At 36.9% G+C, this 23,809-nt stretch overlaps 1 protein-coding gene and 1 long non-coding RNA gene across 4 annotated transcripts; one reads left to right on the top strand and one right to left on the bottom strand.

Annotated features, from left to right (window-relative positions):
* The first annotated feature begins 510 nt into the window (after positions 1-510).
* On the top strand, positions 511-11,551 carry LOC116192670. Of its 2 annotated transcripts, XR_004154127.1 has the most exons (3): positions 511-974; positions 1,157-7,220; positions 9,951-11,551. It is a non-coding gene; the product is annotated as an uncharacterized LOC116192670 (long non-coding RNA). The 2 variants fall into 2 exon arrangements; XR_004154126.1 differs by having other exon boundaries at positions 1,157-11,339.
* Positions 7,699-19,115, bottom strand: LOC116192669 (MADS-box transcription factor 23-like). 2 transcript variants are annotated; one of them, XM_031521280.1, is made up of 9 exons: positions 18,990-19,115; positions 18,608-18,814; positions 10,757-10,835; positions 9,934-9,995; positions 8,994-9,093; positions 8,861-8,902; positions 8,697-8,780; positions 8,209-8,390; positions 7,699-8,118 (listed from the first exon to the last, which is right to left on the bottom strand). In XM_031521280.1, the coding sequence occupies exons 2-9, from the start codon at positions 18,787-18,789 to the stop codon at positions 8,103-8,105; spliced, it is 747 nt and encodes a 248-aa protein (XP_031377140.1). In that variant the 5' UTR covers positions 18,790-18,814; positions 18,990-19,115; the 3' UTR covers positions 7,699-8,102. The 2 variants fall into 2 exon arrangements, with proteins under 2 accessions (XP_031377140.1, XP_031377139.1); XM_031521279.1 differs by having other exon boundaries at positions 7,702-8,121.
* Positions 19,116-23,809: the final 4,694 nt, after the last annotated feature.

Raw genomic sequence — 23,809 nt, forward strand, 5'->3', positions numbered from 1 at the left:
TTAAAATAAATAATCTCCTCAAAAATATCTATCTGATGTATAAATATACATTGTGAAAATTCAAAAAAATAATAATTGTGAAATTGTGAAATTTTTTTGGTATATACTAATGTATAGAATATGTGAATGGTCGATCGTGTAAGAGCTGAGGTTACTAACGAAAGCTTATTATCAATAGAATATAAAACTCTCATGAGCATTCATCGGAGGAGTTTAAATTAAATAATATATAGATTGTACAAGAGTTGAAAAGTGGGTCTTGGTGCAGTGATGCCGTCTCAGAATCAAGAGGGAGATTCCAAAATCGATCTTTATTAGTGAATTTTTTTTTGGAGTATCACTAGTGAAATTTATTTGTCATTTTATTTCGTTTTATTTCCTATATTTGTACTAGGGCCTCCCTTGTCAAAAACAAAAAAGTACAAGAGTTAATAGAGAAAAATAATTAATGATAAACAAAAGTAAACACTAATTAATCACGTAATTAACGATGTAAATGTAGGGGCCCTGCGTTTTGCCTCCTCCCCTCCCACATTCTGCTCTTCCTCTCTCTCTCTCTCTCTCTCTCTCTCTCTCTCTCTCTCTCTACTGTAAAAATTTCTTCCATGTCTCCCTGCGCGAAGCATGAAGTTAGCGTTGCGTCTACTCGCTAAACTCTTCCTCCAGATCGGTCCTTCCGAGTTCTTCAGCCCCGTCTCGATCTCCGATCCGTTGTACTGTCGCCATCCTGCGAAATTGAGCTTCCGCGGTCGCAGTTTCCGGAGAACTTTGATTCTTTGAGCTGACCAGTTACGCAACCGTCAGCTTTGTGCTCGGGTCGCTCCAGGCGATGTTTCGCTTTGATTTGGATGCTGTTCGGTCCGTTTGGTGCCGTATCGACGATCCCGTATACATACTCAGCTCACATGGTGTTTACATCAGCTACGGGGATCTGTTATCTGCTTGGCTAGCGAGAAAATGGCGGAAAGGAAAACGTAAAAGCTGAGAACCAATCAGTTTCTTCTCGAATTCTGTTTTATTCTTTTCCTTTTCTTCTGCATCAATGGAAGTTTAACTGTGCTGTCTTGTACGTGCTATAAATTCAGTGCTATGAATTCTACGCAGCTTGTTCGGAATCGATCGATGATATCTTTCTTACATGTCTGATTATTTCCAGGAACTATGAGGACGAAGAAGAGGCTTCGGTTCAAAGGACATGCATTACTAGTGCTCAGGTTAGAACTGATTATACTTGATTTGCTGTGAATCCTACTATTATCGATCATATATATTATCCATCGCATCCCGTGGTTTCGGTAAATCGAGTATACCTTCCGTCCTGGCTATATTGTTTAATGTTTTCTCAACTGTAGTTGAGTTTGAATGGTTTGGCTTAGAAACTTGGAGCACGGTTTGCTTTTTTTCTTATTTATATTTTTGTTTTATTTTACCATACACGGCAGTTCATATTATATTGATAGGGTTACATTGAGTTCTTTAGATCAAAATTATATCACCTTATCGATTTACGTATGGAGAAGCTACTCTTATTGAGCAAATAGCTCTATCAGATTGAGTTGTGATTCGTATAATTTTATTCTAATGGAGGAAAAATGCGTCTACTGCATAGACAAGGCTTTTTGATGGTCAGTTTTCTTATATTGATTCTATGTACTTGATACAGCTGATTAGGTTTGTTGGTATTTGGTGGTATAAGTGCAAGATCATTGTTCATGCACTACCCATGGACAAAATATACCATGAAAAGATTTAAACTCATAATAAGTATAATCTTTTTTGAAAATTCACTTCATAAATAGATGGTCCCTTCGGCATTCATCTATCAATTTCTTCATTTCATCATACATTTTTAGGTACGATATGATCTCTCTTGCTTTTTTGTGATGGTGGGAGTGTTGGAGTGCCAATCTTTGGGAGGAACGAAAAGATGCATATTGTTAAAGAGAATGTTTTAGTCATTCTTGTGCTGTTATTTAGCAAGTTGTGACCACTGTTTTCTTCTTATCATAACAGTTTTTATTCAGATAGCTATCAGTTGGAAGAATTTTTACTTGATTAGAAAATATTAGTGGCACTACTCTTGAATACAAAGTAAAAAGCATTAAATTAGTACAACCATTGAGCCATTTACTTTTAACTTAAGATATGTTAACATAAAATCAAGGTCATCTGATCCGTGCGTAGGATAACTGTTTGCTTAAAACTTCAGAATTATGTGAAGCTTTTTAAGAGATTGGAAATTTCTCTTGTACAGCACATTAGTTATGGCTATAGATTGCAAAGCCCAGTCATACTAAACCAAAGAATACCAAACCAAAGAATAATACAATGCATGGAGCAGATTCCACTTATATTGGTGCGGTTGCATGATTTGAATCACAGATTAGTTGTATTAAGTGGCTTAATTCCATTGCGCCCTGGCGTAAGGAAAATGGCCTTTCACAATTTGTAATTGATCCTTGTATGCTTCAAGTCAAAGAGTTGACAATCAACGTGAAAGTGAGTAAATAACACATTTGAAAATTTACTGGTGCTAGAGCTGCATCAGTTTAGCAGCTCGGAGGACTTAGATGGGTATTTTTTATGTCGAACTTAATGAATTCGTGGATAATTTTGAGTTCATCTTTCCTCTGCTTACTTTTGGGGCCCTAACTTATTAGAGACTTATATTTGTGTTGGTCTAATGTGTCTACCTGTTATAAGCTCTTATGAAATGGTTGCTCACTCAAAGATATAACCATGACTAAGATCTTGGCACTTGAGATACTTGTACCTTGTTGTTGCGTGCACTTCATGGGATTTTGATGTTTTCTTATGTGATCTGATTAATCTATTAGCATTTCTAGAGGTGAATTAGCTCTTGTTTGAAAAGTTCTAGTTGCTCCTAATCAATTACTAGTGTTTAAGACTGGATTGATTTCATCTATAATTGGTGCCACCCTTCTGAATACATCTGATTTGGGTCATTTTTTGTGGAAGAAACGTGTGCTCACTCCACTGTAGAGGTATTCAAAGGAATTATGTGTAACATTGCGCTTAGATTTTGGTAATGATCTGAAAGTAGCACTTGATATGTCATGTCTAAAGAATTTGTGCTCTTTGAAGGCATTTTAATATAGCTCCTGGACCTTGAGGGATGGTTCGATTCTTATTGTTCAATAGCTGCCTGTATATTACCTTCTATGAGCATAGAGGAAGAAATGACCTTCATTTTTTTATCCATACTTTTATAATGATCCTTACATGCTATTTTGCTCGATCAAGATTAGTTTTGTTGAAAGAGGAATAATATTTTAAGGAACTAATTTATGTATTGCTTGTTGATGTGATCGTATCTAAGTTCAGGCGTTTTTCTAGAGCAAGCAAAAATTCCTAGGCAGTTTATGCTAAGTTATTGATCTCTCGCTGCTCGTGAACACCTTTTTCACTTCTAGAAAAAATTACCAACATTGTTTTGACACGTGGTGATTGATTTATGCCTCCATTTGGTTTCAAAACTCTAATTATGTCATTCCTCATTTGCTGCTGTAGAATTTCTTTTGCTTTCAAGAAAACTTCAACATTATTTAAGTGGAGCTACAATTTTTTACACAAACAGTTGGTTTCAGTAGCCAAGATAACTGATTAGGTGATGTCATTTGTAATGTTGCATTGTCTAGGATTCTCTTGACTTTACAAGCTAGACAGCTTTGGACGTCTTCTGATTTTCACCAAAGGGAGCAACATGATTTTATGTTTGGTGGTGTATCATCATTCTCCTTTTTGCTTATCAAGTGTCATCTTTTCTTAGCATAATCAACATTTTAGTCCATAAAAAATTCACATGCGAAGAATAGTTGTGGAAATACTACCATGTCACACATGGCTAATCATGGACTGAGGTTTATGATCAATCTCACTAAAAAAAAAAGACAAAAAAAAATGTTCAATGTTATCCGTAAATAAAACTTCTGTCAATATTGCACTGAGCATGGTCATAATAGAACAATGTCAGTGAAACTATTCTTCGCAACTAAATGAATAACTGAATGAGAATTTGCATTTGTTCAGCCTCTAAGTAATCAATATAGTGACCACCTTAACGAGACAAGGATGGTATCATTGGGCTACAATATAAAAGGGAAAGTATAGAGCAGCCGCCATATTTTTACTGCAACTAGTAACCATCAGATAAAGGAGATGTTCGCTTACAAGTGGGTTTTGATGTCAAATGTGCTTTCTTGTGAATGAATGTTTCCGGATTTGGGTAGTACTGATGGGAAGTATAACGCCCTGGGACAGTAAACTGACGGTTTTCCATTGACAGAAACTTGAAAACTACATGAATATTTTATACTTTGACGGTTGGGGGATGATTCCCTGTTTTGGGTTCATGATAGACATGTACTCATCCACTTAAAACCTCCATAAAAGTGGAGATGAATCAAGTATTTTAGCATAATTCTGGCAGGATAGAACTCATAGATTATTCTTGTTGTCAGAGAATTATGCAAGGTTGATCCTCTGATCTGCTTCTGATGAGATTTTGTCATCTATCTCAAGTTTTGTTTCTACTGAGGTAGCCTGTGACATTTGCCTTAGTCTTATAGGACTGCCAGTCTACTCAATATATGCACTGGCGTCGCTGTAAATTATAAAATGGCCAGAATATCTTGTGGTTTCTTCGTCAGACTTCTTATATTTGATGATATAATACAGTTGTTTCCTAGAGATTGCCAGATGCTGATCTGGCCTAAACGGATTGATTTGTTTCATATCTGAACATGGTTGACGGGAGCCTCAACCATTTGCTCCTGGTGGATTTGTCATTATAAGGCTTAGGCTATTTGCCTGATAATCCATTTGATTTGCCTACCAGAATTCAGATGGCCATATTTACTTGTTCAGAGGAATTGTCTCCTTATTTTGTTAAAAAATGGATCACACGCTTATCTAAAGCCTTCTGCAGAAAAATCCAACCCCATAGATTCTTTCTTTGCATTGTAAAATCAATGGAATTCAGCGGCTTCTTTTTTAGTTTTCGTTTTGCCCAGCAAGTAACGCTGGATTTCCATTCAAATCTGCCCGTTTAGTTATTTCTTTCCTCAGCTAGAGATGCCTCTATGTAAGTGGATGCTCCTTTGGGTAAAAAAATGCCGCCCCACTTGCTCCAAGTTCATTGATCAGGACTAGTTTTATTTGTGAATGCATTACTTCTCTTGATATATAATTTCATGCTTCCTGTTCCCTTCCTTACGGTGGGAAATTACTGCGCATTGGGCGCTTATGAGGCTTACATTGGTATATATTCACCTTTCATATGTTATTGATGTCAAAGAGTTTTGCTGTCTCATACTATTCGTTTAGTGAAATATGGTAGTTCCTTCATACTCTGTCCTCCCAAGGATAGGCAACTGAATTATAGATGTCTAATTCATGGTTCCTTGTCGTAGATCACATGTCTTCTCAAATTTATTATGTGAGTGATTCATACCTCTCTTGTTGCCACATTCTCATCCCTGCATTCATGAGGTTACCTTCATCAGAAAATTTTCTTTTGTGCCAGTAAGCTTGCTTGTCACTGTCCTGTGAAGTAGTGCTCTTTGCTAAAACAGACTCAACCTGTCAAAAGAAGTCGATGCTTGCTGGCAATATTTATATCTAGGAATATTTGATGGGGATTGTCAAAGTATCTTTTGCGCTCTGATTCAGAGATGGCATTACTTTCTTGGAAGTTTGCAATGTGCTCTTGAATCAAGTTAATTATAGTCATTCGTGCTTGCAGACTATTGTTATAATGAAGATTGGTTCATCTGTTGTTTGAGGCAACTCTGATTTATTTTAATATAAGTGATTATGGATTGATGATAAATATCGATTAAATTCATTAGAAGGTTTCATAAAAAATTATGCAAAAGAAAAAGTTCTGAACTTCCATAGCTACTCTGATATATATATATATATATATATATATAGAGGATAAAACTAACTATATGGTAATCGTAGTTCCAGGATAATCCAATTCTATTCAAATCAATTAACTATAATGCAAATATTGGTTTAAAATGGACTATGACTGAATCTGCTTTTAGCTTTTGGATTTGTTTCCAGCCTATACGTGCTTGTAGATTTTTACCTCTCCTTTCATCAAGCTGCTGGGTAAAGAATGATGCTGAGACACTGTGAATTGAAATACTTTTGTTCGCACATCAAGCATACCCTTTTATGCAGAGAAACAGTGCTGCTTTCTGTTGTTACAAGATTGTTGTTTATGTTATTGTTTCTTAGCCCTGCTACTGGTGGATAAAACCGTCGGGTAACAGGAAATTGCTTTCACCAATAGATAGTGCCATACTTGTTCAAGCAGATAGGACATAATATGCTTCCTGGGTAGTCCATGAGGTCTTTGGTTTGAATACCCTCTTGCACATGTAGCCCCTGGTGAGGCCACTTATCAAAAAAAGGAAATAAAGAAAAAGGAACAAACTTTTTGTTATGAATTTATATAATTTAATCAATCTAAGCTGTGTGTTTAAATTTTAATTTACCTTAAAATCTCAAATGAATATATTTAAAAGATAAAAAGGTTATCATCGATCAAATGAACTAGTCTCTAACATTTTTGGCTGGTGATGCCATATTCAACTTAATTAATCGAGTTCACTGGCTGAGCCACGTATAACCCACCTGTATTATTCTGTTGATGTGGGGAAGTTAGCTTCTTGGATTCTTTAGATATTTTGGGAGAAACGCATGCCTAATGGGTCTTCAAAAGGAATTTCCTTTGTCAAAGCCTTCTATCTTTCAAACTCCAAGCCTGGAAACAGCACAAAACCCATTGCATAATTGTTATGTTAGGCGAAGAATAAATGTATCACTGTTTAGAAAACTGGATAAATTTTCTGAGGAACTAAACTGATAGTTATTTGTAAGAACACCTTTAGACAGATGGACCATACACTGTGTGACCAAAATACAGTAGTACTAGGAAAACAAAGGATAGAGGTGCAGTATTTAATGAGATAGTGGCTATAACTGGACTCTCATTGTCTGTGAAATATATGCAAAGCGTGCTTTTACAAACTTTTCGCAGCTTTTATTCCTCCTAGAGTTTGTTTCCCTTTTGCAGATTCTTTATTGCACATGCCAGTTAATTAAGTATTTGTTCAGTAGTACTTCAGAGCTTCTTAGTCTTTGAGCGCAGCAAGCATTGTCGTCAGAGACATGGCACACACTTGGAGGTATGTGATGTGATCTAATAAAAATTGACAATTAGATGTTAATATGATAACATAGTACAATTAATTATTGTAGTTTTCATCTCTGTTAATTTAGATTCATATTGGCATCTTTTTTTTTCGCTTGAAAGATTCATAGTGGCATCAGCTTGTTACATTGTTGTCCCCTTTATTCTTCTCTATGTGCATAGCATTACTATTGAGGATTATATCATATTCCGAATTCTTGCCATCTGTGATCATGTGCATATATGAAATATACGGCAAAGAAGTGACGAAATAACAACTGAAATGAGCTCCTGAGGGTTTATCCCTGGGAATGCCTTCAAAAAAATTTGGTAGGTTCTCTTTGGGCAAAGAATAAGAAAATTGCTCCAGATTTTCTCAACCATATAGAGCGTTTGGTCTTCTGCTTTTAATTACTACGAGGTCCAATGCTACATCACTTTCTTCAAATAACTTCATAAAAATTGAAATGGGGTTACAGCTGAAAGTCTCAGATGCAATTTCTCGGTGGTGAATTATTGCTTTACAGTGTCATCTTAGACTAAGTGATGACTGTTTCCAATATAGTTCAGATAAGTGGTTGCAAACAGCATCTTTAGTAACACAAGGTTCTTTTTTTTCTTTTTTTTTTCTCTCTCTCTCTTCCCCCCTTCCCTCTCTTTTTCGGGTGACTTCCTGCCATGGAGTCATGGACAATGTCATAGTCACATGGCTTGAAGGGACTACTATGAACAAACCTAAAACAGTCAATTCAAACTTAAGCATGATCTTGAAAGATACGTGGCTCACATACAACATCACCAGTCATAAAAGCTTAACTGCATGGGCAACTTGACTGAAAGCAGGTCCCAGCCATCTGCAATGAGTATGTTGTACCGGCTAGTGCAGTTGTAGTCTGCTGCAGTTATCACAGGAATTTGCTTTGATTAGTATTCATAGTGAAGTTGGATCTGAAACTAAGAAGAGTTTTTGGAGAAATACATACCCCAAATCGGTAGCTCTAGCTGGGTTGTCACAACTCTGCTGATGTGGTTGGCTGAGCTGGAGGTGGATGGGGGCATGGGGGTCATCAACGACGGCCAGATCTTTGATGAGAAGATTTCTATTTGCTCCATTCGCTTCACTTGATCCGCTGAATTGGATTTGAAACTTCTCCATTGAAGTTGCCTGAGAAAAATGTCTCTGCTTAGAAAGGGTTTTGTTGAGGTTTAAAAAATTAGTTAATCAGATAGACGTTTTTCCTTTTGTCTGATAAGTGCATTTTATTGAATCCCAAAACACATAAAAAGTCAGAACATTAGTCATAGCTGGAATAATAGCTAGACAAAACTAACAAATTATGTCAACTCCGTTAAACGAAATTCATATGAACAATAGCTAGCCAGAAAGAGTAGGCACTTTGAAAGTGAGGTTTTACAGGGTAACTATATTTTACTTATCATTATTATTTCTAGTAAATATTCAAATACATACCTTTTTGTACAATTCCATGTTTTCCTGTCGAAATATGTTTACCTTCTTGTTCAACTCGGAGTTTTCCTGGTGAAGAAGGCTTCTCTGCACAAGGAACAACAATATTTAGTTTTCTCAACCGGCACAGATAGGTGAAAACTGTAATCTGTTTCAGATTTAGAAACCTTTCTGTCCAGCTCTTTTATTTCTTCCAGTAAAAGTTGGTCCTACAAAAGTGAAATATCATACATTAAATGCAAGTCCTTTTCCAGCAAGTCAGAAATTTTAAGATGAGCTTTTGTGTGGGTCTGTGTAAACCTTTTTCACACGGACTCCACGGATACTTATTTCCAATTGGTTCTCCAATCTTTGCAGATCTTTGACGCTCAAGCCAGAAAGTTCTTCTCCCATCATTTGCCTATCATTTTTTTTCCAACAACATCCACTTAACTTGAAACATCTGGACTTAAAATTATTGTATGAAACTATGCAGTGAAAGAAGGTTCCTGTAGAAGTATATACATCAAAGAAAGATGCCAAGGGAAAGGGAAAAAACAAAAAAGTGCTGATCCTTATTCACTAGATAGTCCATTTAAAGGGATATCAGAATGTCTTTTTACATCAACAAATGCATATGAGGTTTTTACATCATACTATTAAGCCAAGTTCTTGCTTGCATATTTACAATTGAAGCTGGAGGAAACTATATAAGATCCCTCTGTGTGAATCCCGAAATGCAGCTTGGAAACCTAAGGTATCCTGAGAACCTAAGTGTTACGAAAGTTTCAAATATCACAAGCATACACAAAAATTGTTAGCTTATTGCCGATTTTGATTTCAAATGCTATCATAATCATCATGATTTGTCTGGGTTTCATAGAGTTTGCTGTACGACTATTTTTCCTTTTATTGATAAAGTTTGGAAAATATGGTCAAATTTCATGTGCTCAGCAGGCATACTACTGCAATGTGCAGCTCAAATCATTAATAGAGAGACAGCTGTAACTTTACGAAATGCTGCAATCTAGAAAACTAGATTGCAAGCCAGAATTTTATCACTAATCTAAAAGGAAGAGCCCTTGTGTGATGGAGATATCGAAAAGGAGTGAGCAAGTCACAATTTCTCATATAGCTCCTCAAATGCCAGAGAACCAGCTGCATTATAGTGTCATCTTCAATTGTGAAATGATACTGTTATTTTCTTCTGGGTATCAAAGTTTTAGTATAATATATGTACTTGAATGAAAACAAGACGTACCTATGATTCTCTTGCAGATTCTGAAGCTGTTGCCGTAACATAGCTGCCTCCCTTCGCCAAAACTGCCAAGCAATATGAATTATTTTCATTCCCCCCTCAGCAACATACTATCTATGCAGATTGTTACCTAGTGGGCAATAGAATTATGATGGCCAAATGCTTGCCATAGGATGGTACAAAAGATCAGCACACACATGAATTGGTTAACATATATATATGTTAAATATTCATAGTTCTCTGTGCATTGTCGTATGACAGGACCCTGCGCATGCTCACGCGGTCCACCTCAAAACAGTGCCTTGGTAAGTGAAGGGGCTAAAATAAAGGTCTGCTTCTGGTCATATATATGCTTGTGTTGTGAAAAAGAATGAGTTCGTGCTTCTCCATTTCCCACTCCACTTTATTTTATTAATTTTATTTTGTTGGGGGGGGGGAGAATTTCTTTAATCCTTCACATATTGGGTTAAGTGTTTAGCTGAATATGATCAGTTTAGTTATTGTGCTTTTTGCGGTTTTGGGTATCTTTAAGGTAACTTCTCTTCAAGCAAACATTCCCTGACCGATCAAGAAAACATGCTCTTAGTATCTTTATGCTTCTATATAGGTTTTACGCCTGCTTATTTGTCTCTGCCTTGTCAAGGATGCCTTCTTCCTTAAAGATGTCATATATGGTGGTTCATATCAACATTTTCATGCCTAATCCACTAATTATACTGTCAAATTCCATAAAATGTTGAAAAGATAGGCATTGCAATGAGCAATACTTCAGATGCCATATGTGCAATGATGAAAAACAGAAAGAATTGACATAATAGAAGTATACCTTCACTTCATTCATTGGGTTTATCATTTGAAGATGATCCTCCTTCGCTTTGTTGTATCTCTCGATTACCGAGTTCATACTGTTTGGAAAAACAAGTCATTGGGCATTAGGGCACTATCATGTCGGACATCAGAAAATTCACACACAGTGAGTATTGACACACGCAGAAAACAGGCCCTTAGGATCCGATAATGCCTCGGACCTTCAGATGCATTATGTGAGCTGCTCTGTCTTATGGATCTACAGGGAAAACAAAACTCTAGCTCTGCTGGGTTTCGAGAGTCAGGTATTGTTCTTTCCCATTTTATCTGTAGGCAAAATCCTCCTGTATGCTTATCCAAAAACAATCCTAATGTACGTAGTCTTTTAGCTCCTCCTTGAATTCGTAAAGTCGGATATAACAACCTCTAGTGAATCAATACTCGCGTGCTTTTGTTCTGTTATATTCTCAGCAAGAAACAATTCGAACTGCTGTGTTACGAGCAAAAGCAAATCCGTAGAGAAGCAAGTTCTACGGGGCTGTCCTGCAAATGAAGCTTTTGTTCAAGTATAATTTTCTATATCCAGGCCTGGTTTAAACTAAGATCCCGCGTCTCTTTATGGTTCGAGTTCGACATGGTTCAGACCTCATTCTGTTCTTAAATTTTATGAATTCAGAGCGTAAAATTTACTTAATAGCCTGCTACGAAGAGCGATTAGCTAGCAAATCAGTGCAAAAGAAACTGAGATTGGAAAGTGTAGAGCAATGTCTGTCTTTTAATCAGAAACAAAGTTCTAGACGAGAAGTTACGTTCTCACTAAAGTCTCATTCTATGTATGTTTCCTTTCCCTTCTCAATCTTCTCGGATGCATTTTCATGCTTGTGGAGCTTCACGTAAAAGGTGGCCGTCCAGAGGTTCTCTGACATTGTAATCTATCTCTCAGGAGCCGAAGGGACAAGTTACTGAGATATATCGGCTTCATTCATACCCCAGTCCCTATATTACACATCAAGTGAAATTTGGTTCTCTGAAAAGAATAATCAGACAATTTTTGCGATGTCAAATGTCATGGGTAAAATTTCTATCGCAGCAGCCACTCGGTGAAACATGAATTTGAAAGAACAGTACAACAGCAAGTACAGAGACCACACTTCAAAAGGGGGGAAAATGTGCGGGGTTGTTTTCATTGATTTTAAAATCAATGTTGTTCGGATCGAAGTAGCAAAAACACGGAAGGATGAAGATCAAAAGTGCTTCCAACCCCCCCACGGCGCCAACCTTTCCTCTCTTTGAGCAAAAGGGACTACTATTTCAATTAGAATGGTGAAGGGCTGTCAGGTAGTATTTAAGGGTGTGGCAGCTGCTCGACCAGTTAAGAAATGTGTCGCACGTAGATCGATGCTTCTGCAATGATCCTGCTATCAAGAGGATTAGATGCCGAACGGATCTATCCAGCAAATGACCCTTTAGATAGAACATTAGCTAGGCCATAACTTCCGACGAAGATATGCTCATCCTCGGCTCTATGGCCGTGGGGTCCTTCTACCGGTACCATACATGTGCACCTATGTCATTGGATCGACAACACACACCACCCCCCCCCCCCCCCCCCCCCCCCCCTTCTTCCTTCCCTCTCTCTCTCTCTGGGGCAGCCTAACGGTAGCTAAGGCCATAGAGTACATAGAGATGGTACTGGGGGGATAACATAGAACTTCCCATGGGGTTGGACCTCGTATCGAATGGCAGAGATTTTCATCGATGGTTCAATAATTTGGTAAAAAGGGTACACACATATATTACCCCTAGGTCGTGTTAGAACTCCAGAATCAGGATCAGAATGGAAAACAAGATGGGAAATAGAGTAATTCTAAATACATCCTGCCTTGGTTCAACAATGAACTGGAAATGGATTCCATTTGTTATCTATTTGTTTCATCTATGTAAGAATTGGATTACAATTTATATAATTCACCTATATATGCATGAACATCATATATCCATATAAATCCTAGAACAGAGCTTGGCCAATATCTCTCAAAATTCAATTGGCAGTAGCAAAAAGGAAATCTGTTATTATGATTCATATGTGGTTGTCTGATAGGCAAAGATAATATCCAAAATATGTGACTATTTATCTGTTGCAATTTCATGCAAATGAGAATCTTTTGCGTTACTACTGATTAACAAATCTCATTCTGATGTCATTGCCAAGTTGTATTTGTATCACTTTGTTACTACTTCTCTTTGTTAAGTTTCTTGGGCAAAATAGAAAAGATCGAGGACACACATTAAAACAACGAGTTTTCTCCTATTCCCCCAAAAAATTGCGTTTCTGGATCATAAGGTCAAACAAAATTATGCCACGCACGAGATACGAGCTCATTTCTCTTTTTTCATGAATGGCTACAATCTTTTACTCTTTCAAAATTGTCTCATCTACTCTCTTTCCCCTACTCTACTCGCTCTCATCTATCTTCCAATCCGAACATCGTGGCTGCATCATCGATCAGCCAAACCCGCCCCAACAATGTCGTGAGACCTTGCCAGAGCAGACCATCACCGCTGTCGATATTCCTAGATCAGATTCCCCCTCTCTCTGTTCAAAGGGAATAAAGGTCGTGGAGGCTTCCCGCTTGCTAATAAACATAGCCGAGTTGAGGTTATCGATCTGGGGCTATTTTGAAAATTAAAGAGAAATGGGACCTTCAAAAGATCACTTCTTCGAATTTTTTTTATTTAAAAAAGGCCTTTTGAAAAAGAAAAAATTCTATGGTAATTATTTGAGAATGTAACGTTCAAAAAGAAGATACCATTGATATCATACATATAGTTATGATATAGATATATGAAAGCGACAGTATGTAATCCAGGAAGGGAACAAAAAAAAAAAAGAATGCGACCATATGTGAGATATGAGGACAACATCAGTCCCATAGTTGAATGCACACATTTTGGTTGGTTAGTTGATTGGTTGATTAAAGAGCAAATATTAAGTAAGTATTACTCATCCATTTGAATATATAATACTTAATGAAAATATCTGAAAGTGAAAAACTGACTCCACAATGGGCTCACAGATTTCTACTTACAAGTATTTTAATTGGTTCTTACTCATCCAAAGTAAATGAATAATTCTTATTGAAAATTTTCTCGTTGATTAAGTTTTTCCACGGTCTTTGAAGGCATAGTATCTGTTAGGGTTCTTTCTCTCCTATAATCCTATTCCTAGAAGCCCTAAAACCCGTGCCATTGCACCGGATCGATGTTGTCGATCAGACCTCATTTCCCATCCTCATGTGATTCAGTCCTTGCACAATAAACATGTCGAAATGAACAACAAGAGGATCAGTGCCTCAAGAAGACGTCCCTACATTTCCATTTGCCATATATATAACTGGTGGACTCCTCATAATTCATCTTCCCAACATATGTAAGTGGTTATTCTACTGCTCTTATCACTACACTCCCCTTTGCCGCAGCTTTGTGTACCCACTCCATTGGATGCCTCTCGGGCACCGATAGCATGACAGTCTAACCTTTTCAGTCTAGGCTAGCCTACTCGACAAGCTCCCGATATTGGACCTGGGACTTACTGGAATCATGGGCATTATTGAGAACCTATTGATTATAGGGCATAGTTAAACAACAGTTCATGGGCAATGATGACCTGTTACGCCTAAGTGGGGCAGCTTTCCATGACGATGGTCCCTAGAAGTAGTCATAAGACATCCTAAGTTTCAGCGATCCTGTGAAAGATTGAATTAATTTAATGATTTAGCCGCCCGTAGAGCTTCCACGCCTGTAGCATGCAGCATTGGTGAAGAACGCAAAGATGGGTTTTTGGCAAGTTCGGGGGAGCTACTTGACTAGGTAAGTACTATAAGCCAGACAACTTTCATTCTGAACTCTTGTTCCGGATGAATTACCGATTAGTCGGATCATATATATGCGCCCCGTCTATCTCTATCACTCCAATATATAGTAGGTCCCAGACCACAAAATGAAACTCTCCTACTTCCAGGACCATTGGCTCAACGACTGATTATATCATGAGATTTTTAATGGAATTAATAGACTACTTAATCTTTTGCTATTGACGCAATTTCGATTCTTTACCGAAAAATAAAAGGAAGGTTTGGGTTTGAAATGAGTGTTGCTTCTTGTGGTCCTATAGAGCGACAGTGACAGAAGGTTTGATTGAAAAAGAAGTCTAACCTGAGACCCCATCGCTAGCTAAACCCTATCTTATGGAAATAGCCGCTTACTTATATATATGAAAATACATATATAGTTGTCAAAGGATCTTTCCAACTGCACTCAACAATTAATTAAAAGGTTGGAATTCTGCATGCGAAGGATTACTACATTCACTTTCCGCTATCTTATCCTAACATGTTAGGAATTTGAAGAACAGAACACCCAGTGATCATCATTAAACAATTCATGGACGTATTTAATTATTTGTTAAAGTTCGGCTTTGCAATATAAGGTGGTCCTTCAATTCGCGGCCGCAAAACTTTTCCATCTTTATTTTCAAAAAGTGGTGATAGATTAACTAGAAGATAGATATTATAATTATCTATGTACGCATACGTATCCTTTCAATGAAACGAAATGATACTTCAGTGCAGTACTTAACTGATATCTTAATTAGCACTTGCTTCGAGCTACTGCAAACACCAAAGAAGCATCTAATATATACCGGCCAAACCGGAAAAAAAAAAAAAACAAAAGAAAAGAAAAGAACTAAGTACATCAATCAATAATGAAAGCCAAGAATATCATATACATTCGTATTGGAACTAGTTAGGCTTAGAAAATCATGATACATTAAAATTGTATAAGATATTGCTCTAGCAATTTTAAAAAACCGAGCGTTAAAGGTTATTTTCTATGCCAACAAGTGCACTTAGTCACACAATTGAATACCAACCAAAAGGCCTTCTTAATTTTTAACTTAAGAATTGCTGCAGGTTTGTAGTCCTAAAGTGAAATACACGCGAAAGAAATTACAGCCCTTGGGAGTTTCTTACCAATAGGCTTTTACAATGTCCACCCATATCACATTCATTTTATTAGTCTCATTGACTGTAGCAGTTTCTTTTTTTCTTTTTAATCAATTATTATTTTTAACACAACAAAAGAAGAATTATCCAGATAATATAACAATTGGAAAAAGTTACTGCACAATGCGCACAAATGAAATTAACTCTACCATCTATCTATTATATGCTAAGTTTTGTTCGTGCCATCTCATACGGCCATATCACCTAATTCTACTTCTTTCTTCGTGGATCTTTTTCATTTAGAAAATCTATTAACTTCCTTCTAATTAATGCAGAATTTTTGTATATATATTAAATCTGCTAATATATTTTCAATTAATTCCACATAGATAGTTTTCATATACGAGAAATTATAAAAATACTTCCTTCAGTGGAGTAGGGCTTTTGGTTTGGCAAAAGGGGAAACCATGGAACTTATTTGCGATTCGGCGCATCATATACCAGAATAGCATTTTTAGGTAATAACTAAAGGAGTGTTCATGATACAAACACATATCTATATATAAATATATATACTTGTATTTACTAAAGTTCATGGCCTCACATTTCCTCTTTATGCATGGCTCTTTGGCGTAATTCCTGCAAATTATTTAAAGTTTATTCATATTCTTTCCTTTTGGTTTTTAATTCAATCAAATATATACATATAGAGGCATACCATTATACCCTATTCATAATTATGGTAATATTTATTCTTTTTTTAAAAAAAAAATTAGAGCTATAATTTGAGTCTTTTGTTACATTTGAGCTTCCAATGCTTTGTTATTTGAGGTAGACGATTCTTATTTTCGCTCTCATGTTATGATATATATTTATGATCTAAAGGAGTATTCGAAAATCCTCCAAGTATTCTATTAGAAAAAAAAAACTTATGTTTGCGTTGGGGTCATTGAGTTGAGGTATAACTACATATCATTAATAGAAATTACACACAACTTCACACTTGTAAAAAAAAAATATATATTCTCATAAAATACACGAGTCTTCGGCTATGGTACACAATATACATTAGCATTATATATATAAATATATATAATGCACATTCATTTTGGAAACCAATTAGTCCTTTTTATTAATATACCGGTCGGCCTAAGACAACAAGTAAATCAGATCCCTTAAGATTTTCAGCAGTCCTTAGGAAGAATTGATAGAATGTGCATTGATATAGAGATAGAATAGAACAATTCTGATTTAAAAGATTGAAAGGAATCTATATATAAGTGTTTTTCAAGCATGATTACTTATTTGTTCTCCTCCGCTGCTTTTATCAACTATAAGGGAAGGAATCCAAATTTCGAATCGTTTCATTGATTTTGGATGTCGCCGCCATTTGCAGCACAAGAATTGCAGAAAAACTCAGGACCTATTTCATTATATAGAAAGACAGCGAAAAAAGAATCTCCACCCATCGTAGAATATCAAAACGAAATTGCCAGTTTCAAGAAAGAAAAGTTTTCAGAAACATTTGATCAAGGGCCTGGAATTTAATGGATTGAAAAGGAACATACACACACACACACACAAATATATATATATATATATATATATGTATGTATGTATGTGAAAAGGAACATTTGTAAGTACAAGATCATATATTTCTGTCCCATAATTTGTTACTACAGTACAACTTACTAGATCCATACCTTAATTCGTCATCAAACATTGCAGTTAACAATATCCATCCTATCATTTCGATCATGCGTGCTGATTCTATTCCATTCCCCTCCCATTTTCTTCGCACCCCGAAAATGTCATTTGGGGAAATTTCACCTCAAAGATCACTAGGTAATTACAGCCTGTCCTACCTATGAGATCCAATTTCCCCCTTGTTTTTCTTGCTTCAGTCTAAAATATCCTCATATATAGCTAGCTAGCATCTCTAGCTTTTCCCAGTGTAGTTCTTGACAATCTCGTGCACAGATAATGTTACAGCCATAACGTGTAAATTCCAAAGTATTTTGTTAACTAATAAAACATTTAGCACAACATTTAGCCTAAGTCGTTGGTAAACGTTAAAATTGAAATTTGAGATCTCCTAGTATTGAACTAATGCTGTTTTAGATTGTCTAGTTGTATCAGTTCACTACTTAATGTGTTTGATATTAGAGTTGAGTAGAGTTGAGTTTTGGTTTTAATTGGTTTGTAATGATTGTGTTGTTGAATTATGAGAAAAGATGTGAAAAAGTAATGAATAGTTTAGAGAATTTCGTATTAAAAATTGAATTGAATGGTTAAAAAAAAATTTAAAAAAATGAAAAATTAATAATTGTGTTGTTGAATTGAAGATAAGTTGAGTTAAAAAAATTTAAATTCAAACGCACATGATTTTTCCTTTTCCCTTTGTGTGTGGAGCAGCTCCCGTATGATGCGGGTTAATTTCTAAATTGTAGTTCGATTTAATCTTTTTCTTTAGGTATGTAAAAATTGTGATAGACGTTGCTCTTGCAAGGAGTTAGTTTACTCGGTAGATTTCAGTATATTCACAATCCTATACATTAATTAGATGATAAAATATAAGTATATCAGGTGATGCGATGAAGTGATACAAATTTTATGCTCGACCATACAATGATGACTTCCACCACAATTGAGCCCAATTATTTTACCCAAAACTTTCACAAATTCGAAACAGATCGTGAATCCCACCAGGAGGTCATGAAACAAAACCGAACAAAGCTAGCTCATCGAAATGCAACCACATCACACAGAATAGGAAAGCCGTAAATCGCGCATCCATCGACGGCAGAGTCAACAAATTCATACGAGATGTCGAGTTCTAGCTAGGGGAGGGAGAGACAACCTACCTGGAGCTGGCAAAGTCGTAGAGCTTGCCGGTGCTGGAGAAGATGATGACTCCGACTTCAGCGTCGCAGAGGATCGCGAGCTCCTTTGCCTTTTTCAGCAGGCCGCTCCGCCTCTTCGAGAAGGTCACCTGCCTGCTCGTCGAGTTGTCGATCCTACGAATCACGATCTTCCCCCTCCCCATTCTTCCCTCACACCTCACCGCGAATCTACACCAGTCATCGCCGTGCCGTCACGGAGAGCAAAGAAATGGAGGAAAACACAAAGCAAAGCCAGAGAATCGGAGGAGAAAAAGCTTCCGAAGTCAAGTCGCCGAGACAGTGGAGACTCGAAGAGAAGAGAGAGGGGGAGAGAGAGAGAGAGAGAGGACTGAGGAGGACTTACTTTGGAGATGAGCGTCGTCAATGGAGACAACACGCGATCGTCGTTTCGAGTCTTTTTTGGGGCCGTACCGAGTGCGGCTGCTATATATGGAAAGTGGTGTCCGGGGGAGGAGAAAACCGGAAACCGCACTCCTTTCTAACCGGAAGCTGTTTTCTGCTCTCCCCGGGACACGTGGCCCAATGACAAGGCCGGGATATTTGTTTATACCTACGGGTTTTGGGTGCTGCGCTCCAGCTTATAGATCACCGACGCGTGGCGGCTCGGATTCCTAGTTCGTACGTTCTATTTTGGGAATTCTATTTTTTTCCGTTGCCCTTTTTCTTTTTCCAGGTCCTTTTTTTTTATTATTTCTTTTTCGAAATGATTAACTGAGGGTGGGAGGGGAGAGGCCGCAGCAGCTCCCTTATCTTTTTGAATTTACCGACGCTGTTCGCGGTAAGAGCTCGAGGCCTACGGAGGCGAACGAACCGTTTTGGCTAAAGTTACTTTTTCAGTCATATGAGATTTAGAATAGAATCTGAACATAACAATCAAATTGATTATCTTCGTGATTATCTTCATGTATAAAGATATTATATTGACGAGATATTCTCAGCATATTAATGGAGAATGATTCCACTCAAAGTTTATCTTGATAGTGAGCATTTGGTGAGGATTACCCCATATTGAAGACAAAGCGGGTTGATTTTGGATTGCCTGACTTGATACGTGGAATGTGCTCTACAATTATTGAAAGGCTTGAGGACATCATGTGCGTTCTGGAATTGGCAATTTCTTGAGAGGTAATTGTTGTAAACCAATTTCATTGGGGCCTTGAGAGTACGTCCATGAGGGGATTGAATTCAGTTGGAAGAGCATAAACTTTATCATAAATTTAAAGGAAAGAAGAATATGGATTATCAACCTGAAATTTCGCGACATATAGTGCAATTTCATGATGATTGGATGTGAATTACTATTAATCTCAATTTTTATATCAAACATTGATAGTATATATATATTCTTCATTTGGGAGAGCGGTGACGGTTGTATAAGTTTAGTTTATTTTAGCGGTTAAAAACGTGATTTTCTCCAGTCGATTAATGGGTGCTTATAAAATCTGCTCCAACTTATGTTCTATTTTAAATAAGAATTTTAATTTCAGCAATTTCAAATTATTACCTCACAAATAATTTTAATTATTCTGAAATCAATATTTATTTTTCATGATTTATACTTTAGCACTTTTCTATATGCACCAACAATCTCAAACCAAGCCACGATCGACTCAAGTGCTTTTGCACATGTTAGCATTTTAATCACACTCTTGAAATATGTGTTTTTGCTTTAGCATAACACCGGAATTGTACTGGAATATACCCTACAGTATTTTACATGATAATATGTTTTAAGTGTAAAGACAGACGCACTCCGATCTAAAATTGTGAATTCTCCTATTATCTGCTTCTTTCACCTGCAACATGACATTCTAATTAAAAATTTTTTCTTCAAGTAAGCTCTCGAGAGACTAACACCTCCCAACCCATTTAACTGTTCATGACACTTTCAAATATATGATCGGTTTAAGCAATCATACATCAAACCCACTCGAAGGGTCATCCAAACCACCATTTCAATATTCATTTGTAGTTCACCGGTCCTTCTGACTTCTTCATCTTCTCAAAGGTCTCGTCCCTCGTGCTTGTAGATAATACAAACTGGGGGTGTTCGATTCCGAGTACCCTGTTTTTTTCACGATACGCGGACCCTACCCTGTAAAGAACATGTTTCAAGATTTTAGAACCGGATCCTACCTTGTTGAGTCATGGAACCGGAACCTACTCGGAACTTGTATTATCCCACAGGTTCCGGGTGCCCTGTTGGAACCTGTAAATTTTTTTGTCTCTCTAAATAAAATCGAAAATATCTTATCTATAATCAGTAATTACGCATAACATAATGTCGACATAAATTTAGATTAAATTCACAATACATCTACAACAAAAAGTAATATGTCTCATCAATCCATCCATAGAACAAAACATCTATAATACAATCAGGCCTCATCGAGGATACACCTATCATCGTCAGACCAAAACTGCCAACTATAAGGAATGCTAAGCTTCCACCAAGAGAAGAGAGAGACAAGGAAGGAAATAAGGTAAAGTAAAATGGAGAAATATATATGAATATAACTATGGAAATTATTATCTGGTTCAGGTATCGGTTTCGATTTTAGTTCTGAATACCCTATATGCAGGAATCGGAACCGGAACTGGAACCTGCTTTCACCGGTTCTTAATTTTAATACCCGGACCCTACCCTATTTTCAATACAAGCTACCCGGACTCTATCCTAACGAGTAGGTTCCGACCGATTCCGGGTATATCCGGTATCCGTGCACACCCCTAATGCAAACCCCACGCAGCCTACTAGCTCCTTCATCCTTAAGCGGGTGGCCCAAACAGACCTGTCCTTTGCCGACAGGACGAAACCCAGCGTGCCTTTGTTTTGTTCTGCTAAAAGAATATGCAGTATAACTATTAATATTTAACTTCATTTGTATTCCTTTTGGCCGATAAAGGAAATGTACTTCCAAAGAGGCTGGACGAAGGAAAACAAAGGAAACTGTAGCCCAGAGCTGGGACATGATCGTCATTACATAGGATGGGAGGGGCATCCTCGGTAATCAAGTACTTAGACAGGCAGATGCGGGTTGGTCAAATCGGCTTTGAGATTGTCAAATACCGCTATTTGATTCCACGTGTCAATAGAAAATGTGGTGATTGGACGTGGGAGCTTCGGCCTTTTGCTTTTTTTAAGGTTTCCACTTGGGGAAATTGGAGACCGTGTTTAGTAAGGTACTTATGAAGTATGAATGCTCAATATGATGTCTTTTTTTTTTTGACATAATTTGATGTCAATTAAGTAAAATGAAAGCTCTCCATTTTGGGTAAGAAATAGAGACGAGTCCTCCCACACCTTTCTTTGTCCCTCTCCTGACAAAGCAAGTTCCAAAGGTTTGTCCTTGTGTCAATTATTCCAATTTAGCTAGTCCTCTAAAATAATTAGATAAGCCCACTTGGTATTAATTAGTATCAATTGATGATAAGTGTTCACGGGATGAATCGTCAAGTAGAAAAGAGGATGTGAAACATAATTTTAGCATATGAAGTGTTACCGGTGCAAAGAAAGCATCTGATTTTTCTTTTCGAGTAGATCGTATTGAAATCATGCGAGATATTGGAATAAAGAGAGTCGTCCGTATCCGTTTACTTTAATGGGGCTAAGATCGGTATATATTTGGCCAAAAGGCATGTGCGAAACGGTGGATGTTATAGTAAGTCAGAAACAACTGTAACCTCGAGATTATTTTTGTTCAATGATGGAGCCAACAATTTTCACTCAGCTCTGCCATGTGCACTGTGAACCTCGCTAAATTCGGCCATATTATAACATTTTGTTGATATTAAATCAGTGGAGAATGTACTATACAACTGACGACTGATAATTGAGCTATCTCATTTTCATTGAAAATATTAAAATTATGGTTGTCATGTGTGTATATATATATACACACACACACAAGACATGACCCGTGCAACGCACGGAGTGAATACAATTTCAATTTGTATTCGACCAGATGGCGCGTAAGAAACGATGGATGTTACAGTAAGTGCGAAACAGCTGTAATCTCGAGATTTTTTTTTGATTGATGAGCCCCGCTGAATTCTGGCATATTATAACATTTTATCGATATGGAATAAGTAGAGAAGGTACTATACAACTGATAGATGATAATTGAGCTATCTCATTTTTACTGAAAATTATTAAAATTATGGTTGACATTTATATATATATATATATATACACACACACAAAAGACATGACCCACACGGCGCATAGAGTGAACACAATTTTGATTTGTAAAATTAAATCCTTATTAAAGGTGATATTTTATAATCAAGTGGACTACCACTGTCGCCCTCCACTTATTCATTAGTAACCGTTTTTATCTCTGACAAATTTTTGCCACCAATTAGCCCCAAACGTTGGCATTCCGTCTAACATTTATACCTTTTCGTTAACCTCCGTGACGAAAAATTCATGAACGGCGTTATGTTTTCCGTCACTTTTCCGTTACGGAAGGGTATAAATGTTAGACGGAATGCCAACGTTTGGGGCTAATTGGTGGCAAAAATATGTCATGGGCAAAAACGGTTGCTAATAATTATGTGGAGGGCGACAGTGGTAGTCTACTCTTTATAATCAATATTGCTTGTATCTATTTTTTGAAATGTGAATATATCAGTAATAAGGAGAATGAGGAGTTAAAAGAAAAAAAAAAGGAATGTTTAGTGCCGGGACTTGTAGGAGGGAGGAGAAAGGAAGAGAGGAGAGAAAAGTGAGGAAGAGAAGAAAAATAGAAGAGAAAAGTGGGAGAGGTGGGGTTGATAGTTACAAAAATATATGAATTGACTATTTTATCCATATTTTAGTGGCTCATAATTTTTCATGTTATTATTTTATGGGCAGTTTGGAAACACGATGTTACACCAAAAAGGGTTTTTTCAATATAAGTAATATTAGAGTATGAACGGCGCTACGAGTGCAAAATAAGAAATGCTTTCATATTGAAAATCGTAGCCACCTATGTGAGATGTTGCACTCACGCAAATTTTTTATATACCAATTTCGTTGCAAATAATACAAAATATAGAAAAAAAAAAAGTGATTTTACAATGTGTCTAAGTTATGAGAGAGAGAGAGGAGAAAAAAAATAATGTAAAAGAGATGTAAAAGAGACATGGAATTAGGGCCGGCAATTCGTATCGTGTCGT

Source organism: Punica granatum, chromosome 1 (genome assembly GCF_007655135.1).
Source record: "Punica granatum isolate Tunisia-2019 chromosome 1, ASM765513v2, whole genome shotgun sequence".
In the NCBI taxonomy this organism is placed as follows: Eukaryota; Viridiplantae; Streptophyta; class Magnoliopsida; order Myrtales; family Lythraceae; genus Punica; species Punica granatum.

What these genes read in the sequence shown, in the direction of transcription:
- LOC116192669 (XM_031521279.1), bottom strand. Translation starts at nt 18,789, where the DNA reads ATGGGGAGGGGGAAGATCGTGATTCGTAGGATCGACAACTCGACGAGC. An exon ending in AATCTGCAAGAGAATCATAG is followed by an intron (nt 9,094 to 9,933) that starts GTACGTCTTGTT and finishes AAAAAATGATAG; the next exon opens with GCAAATGATGGGAGAAGAAC. An exon ending in GTGGAGTCCGTGTGAAAAAG is followed by an intron (nt 8,903 to 8,993) that starts GTTTACACAGAC and finishes TCACTTTTGTAG; the next exon opens with GACCAACTTTTACTGGAAGA.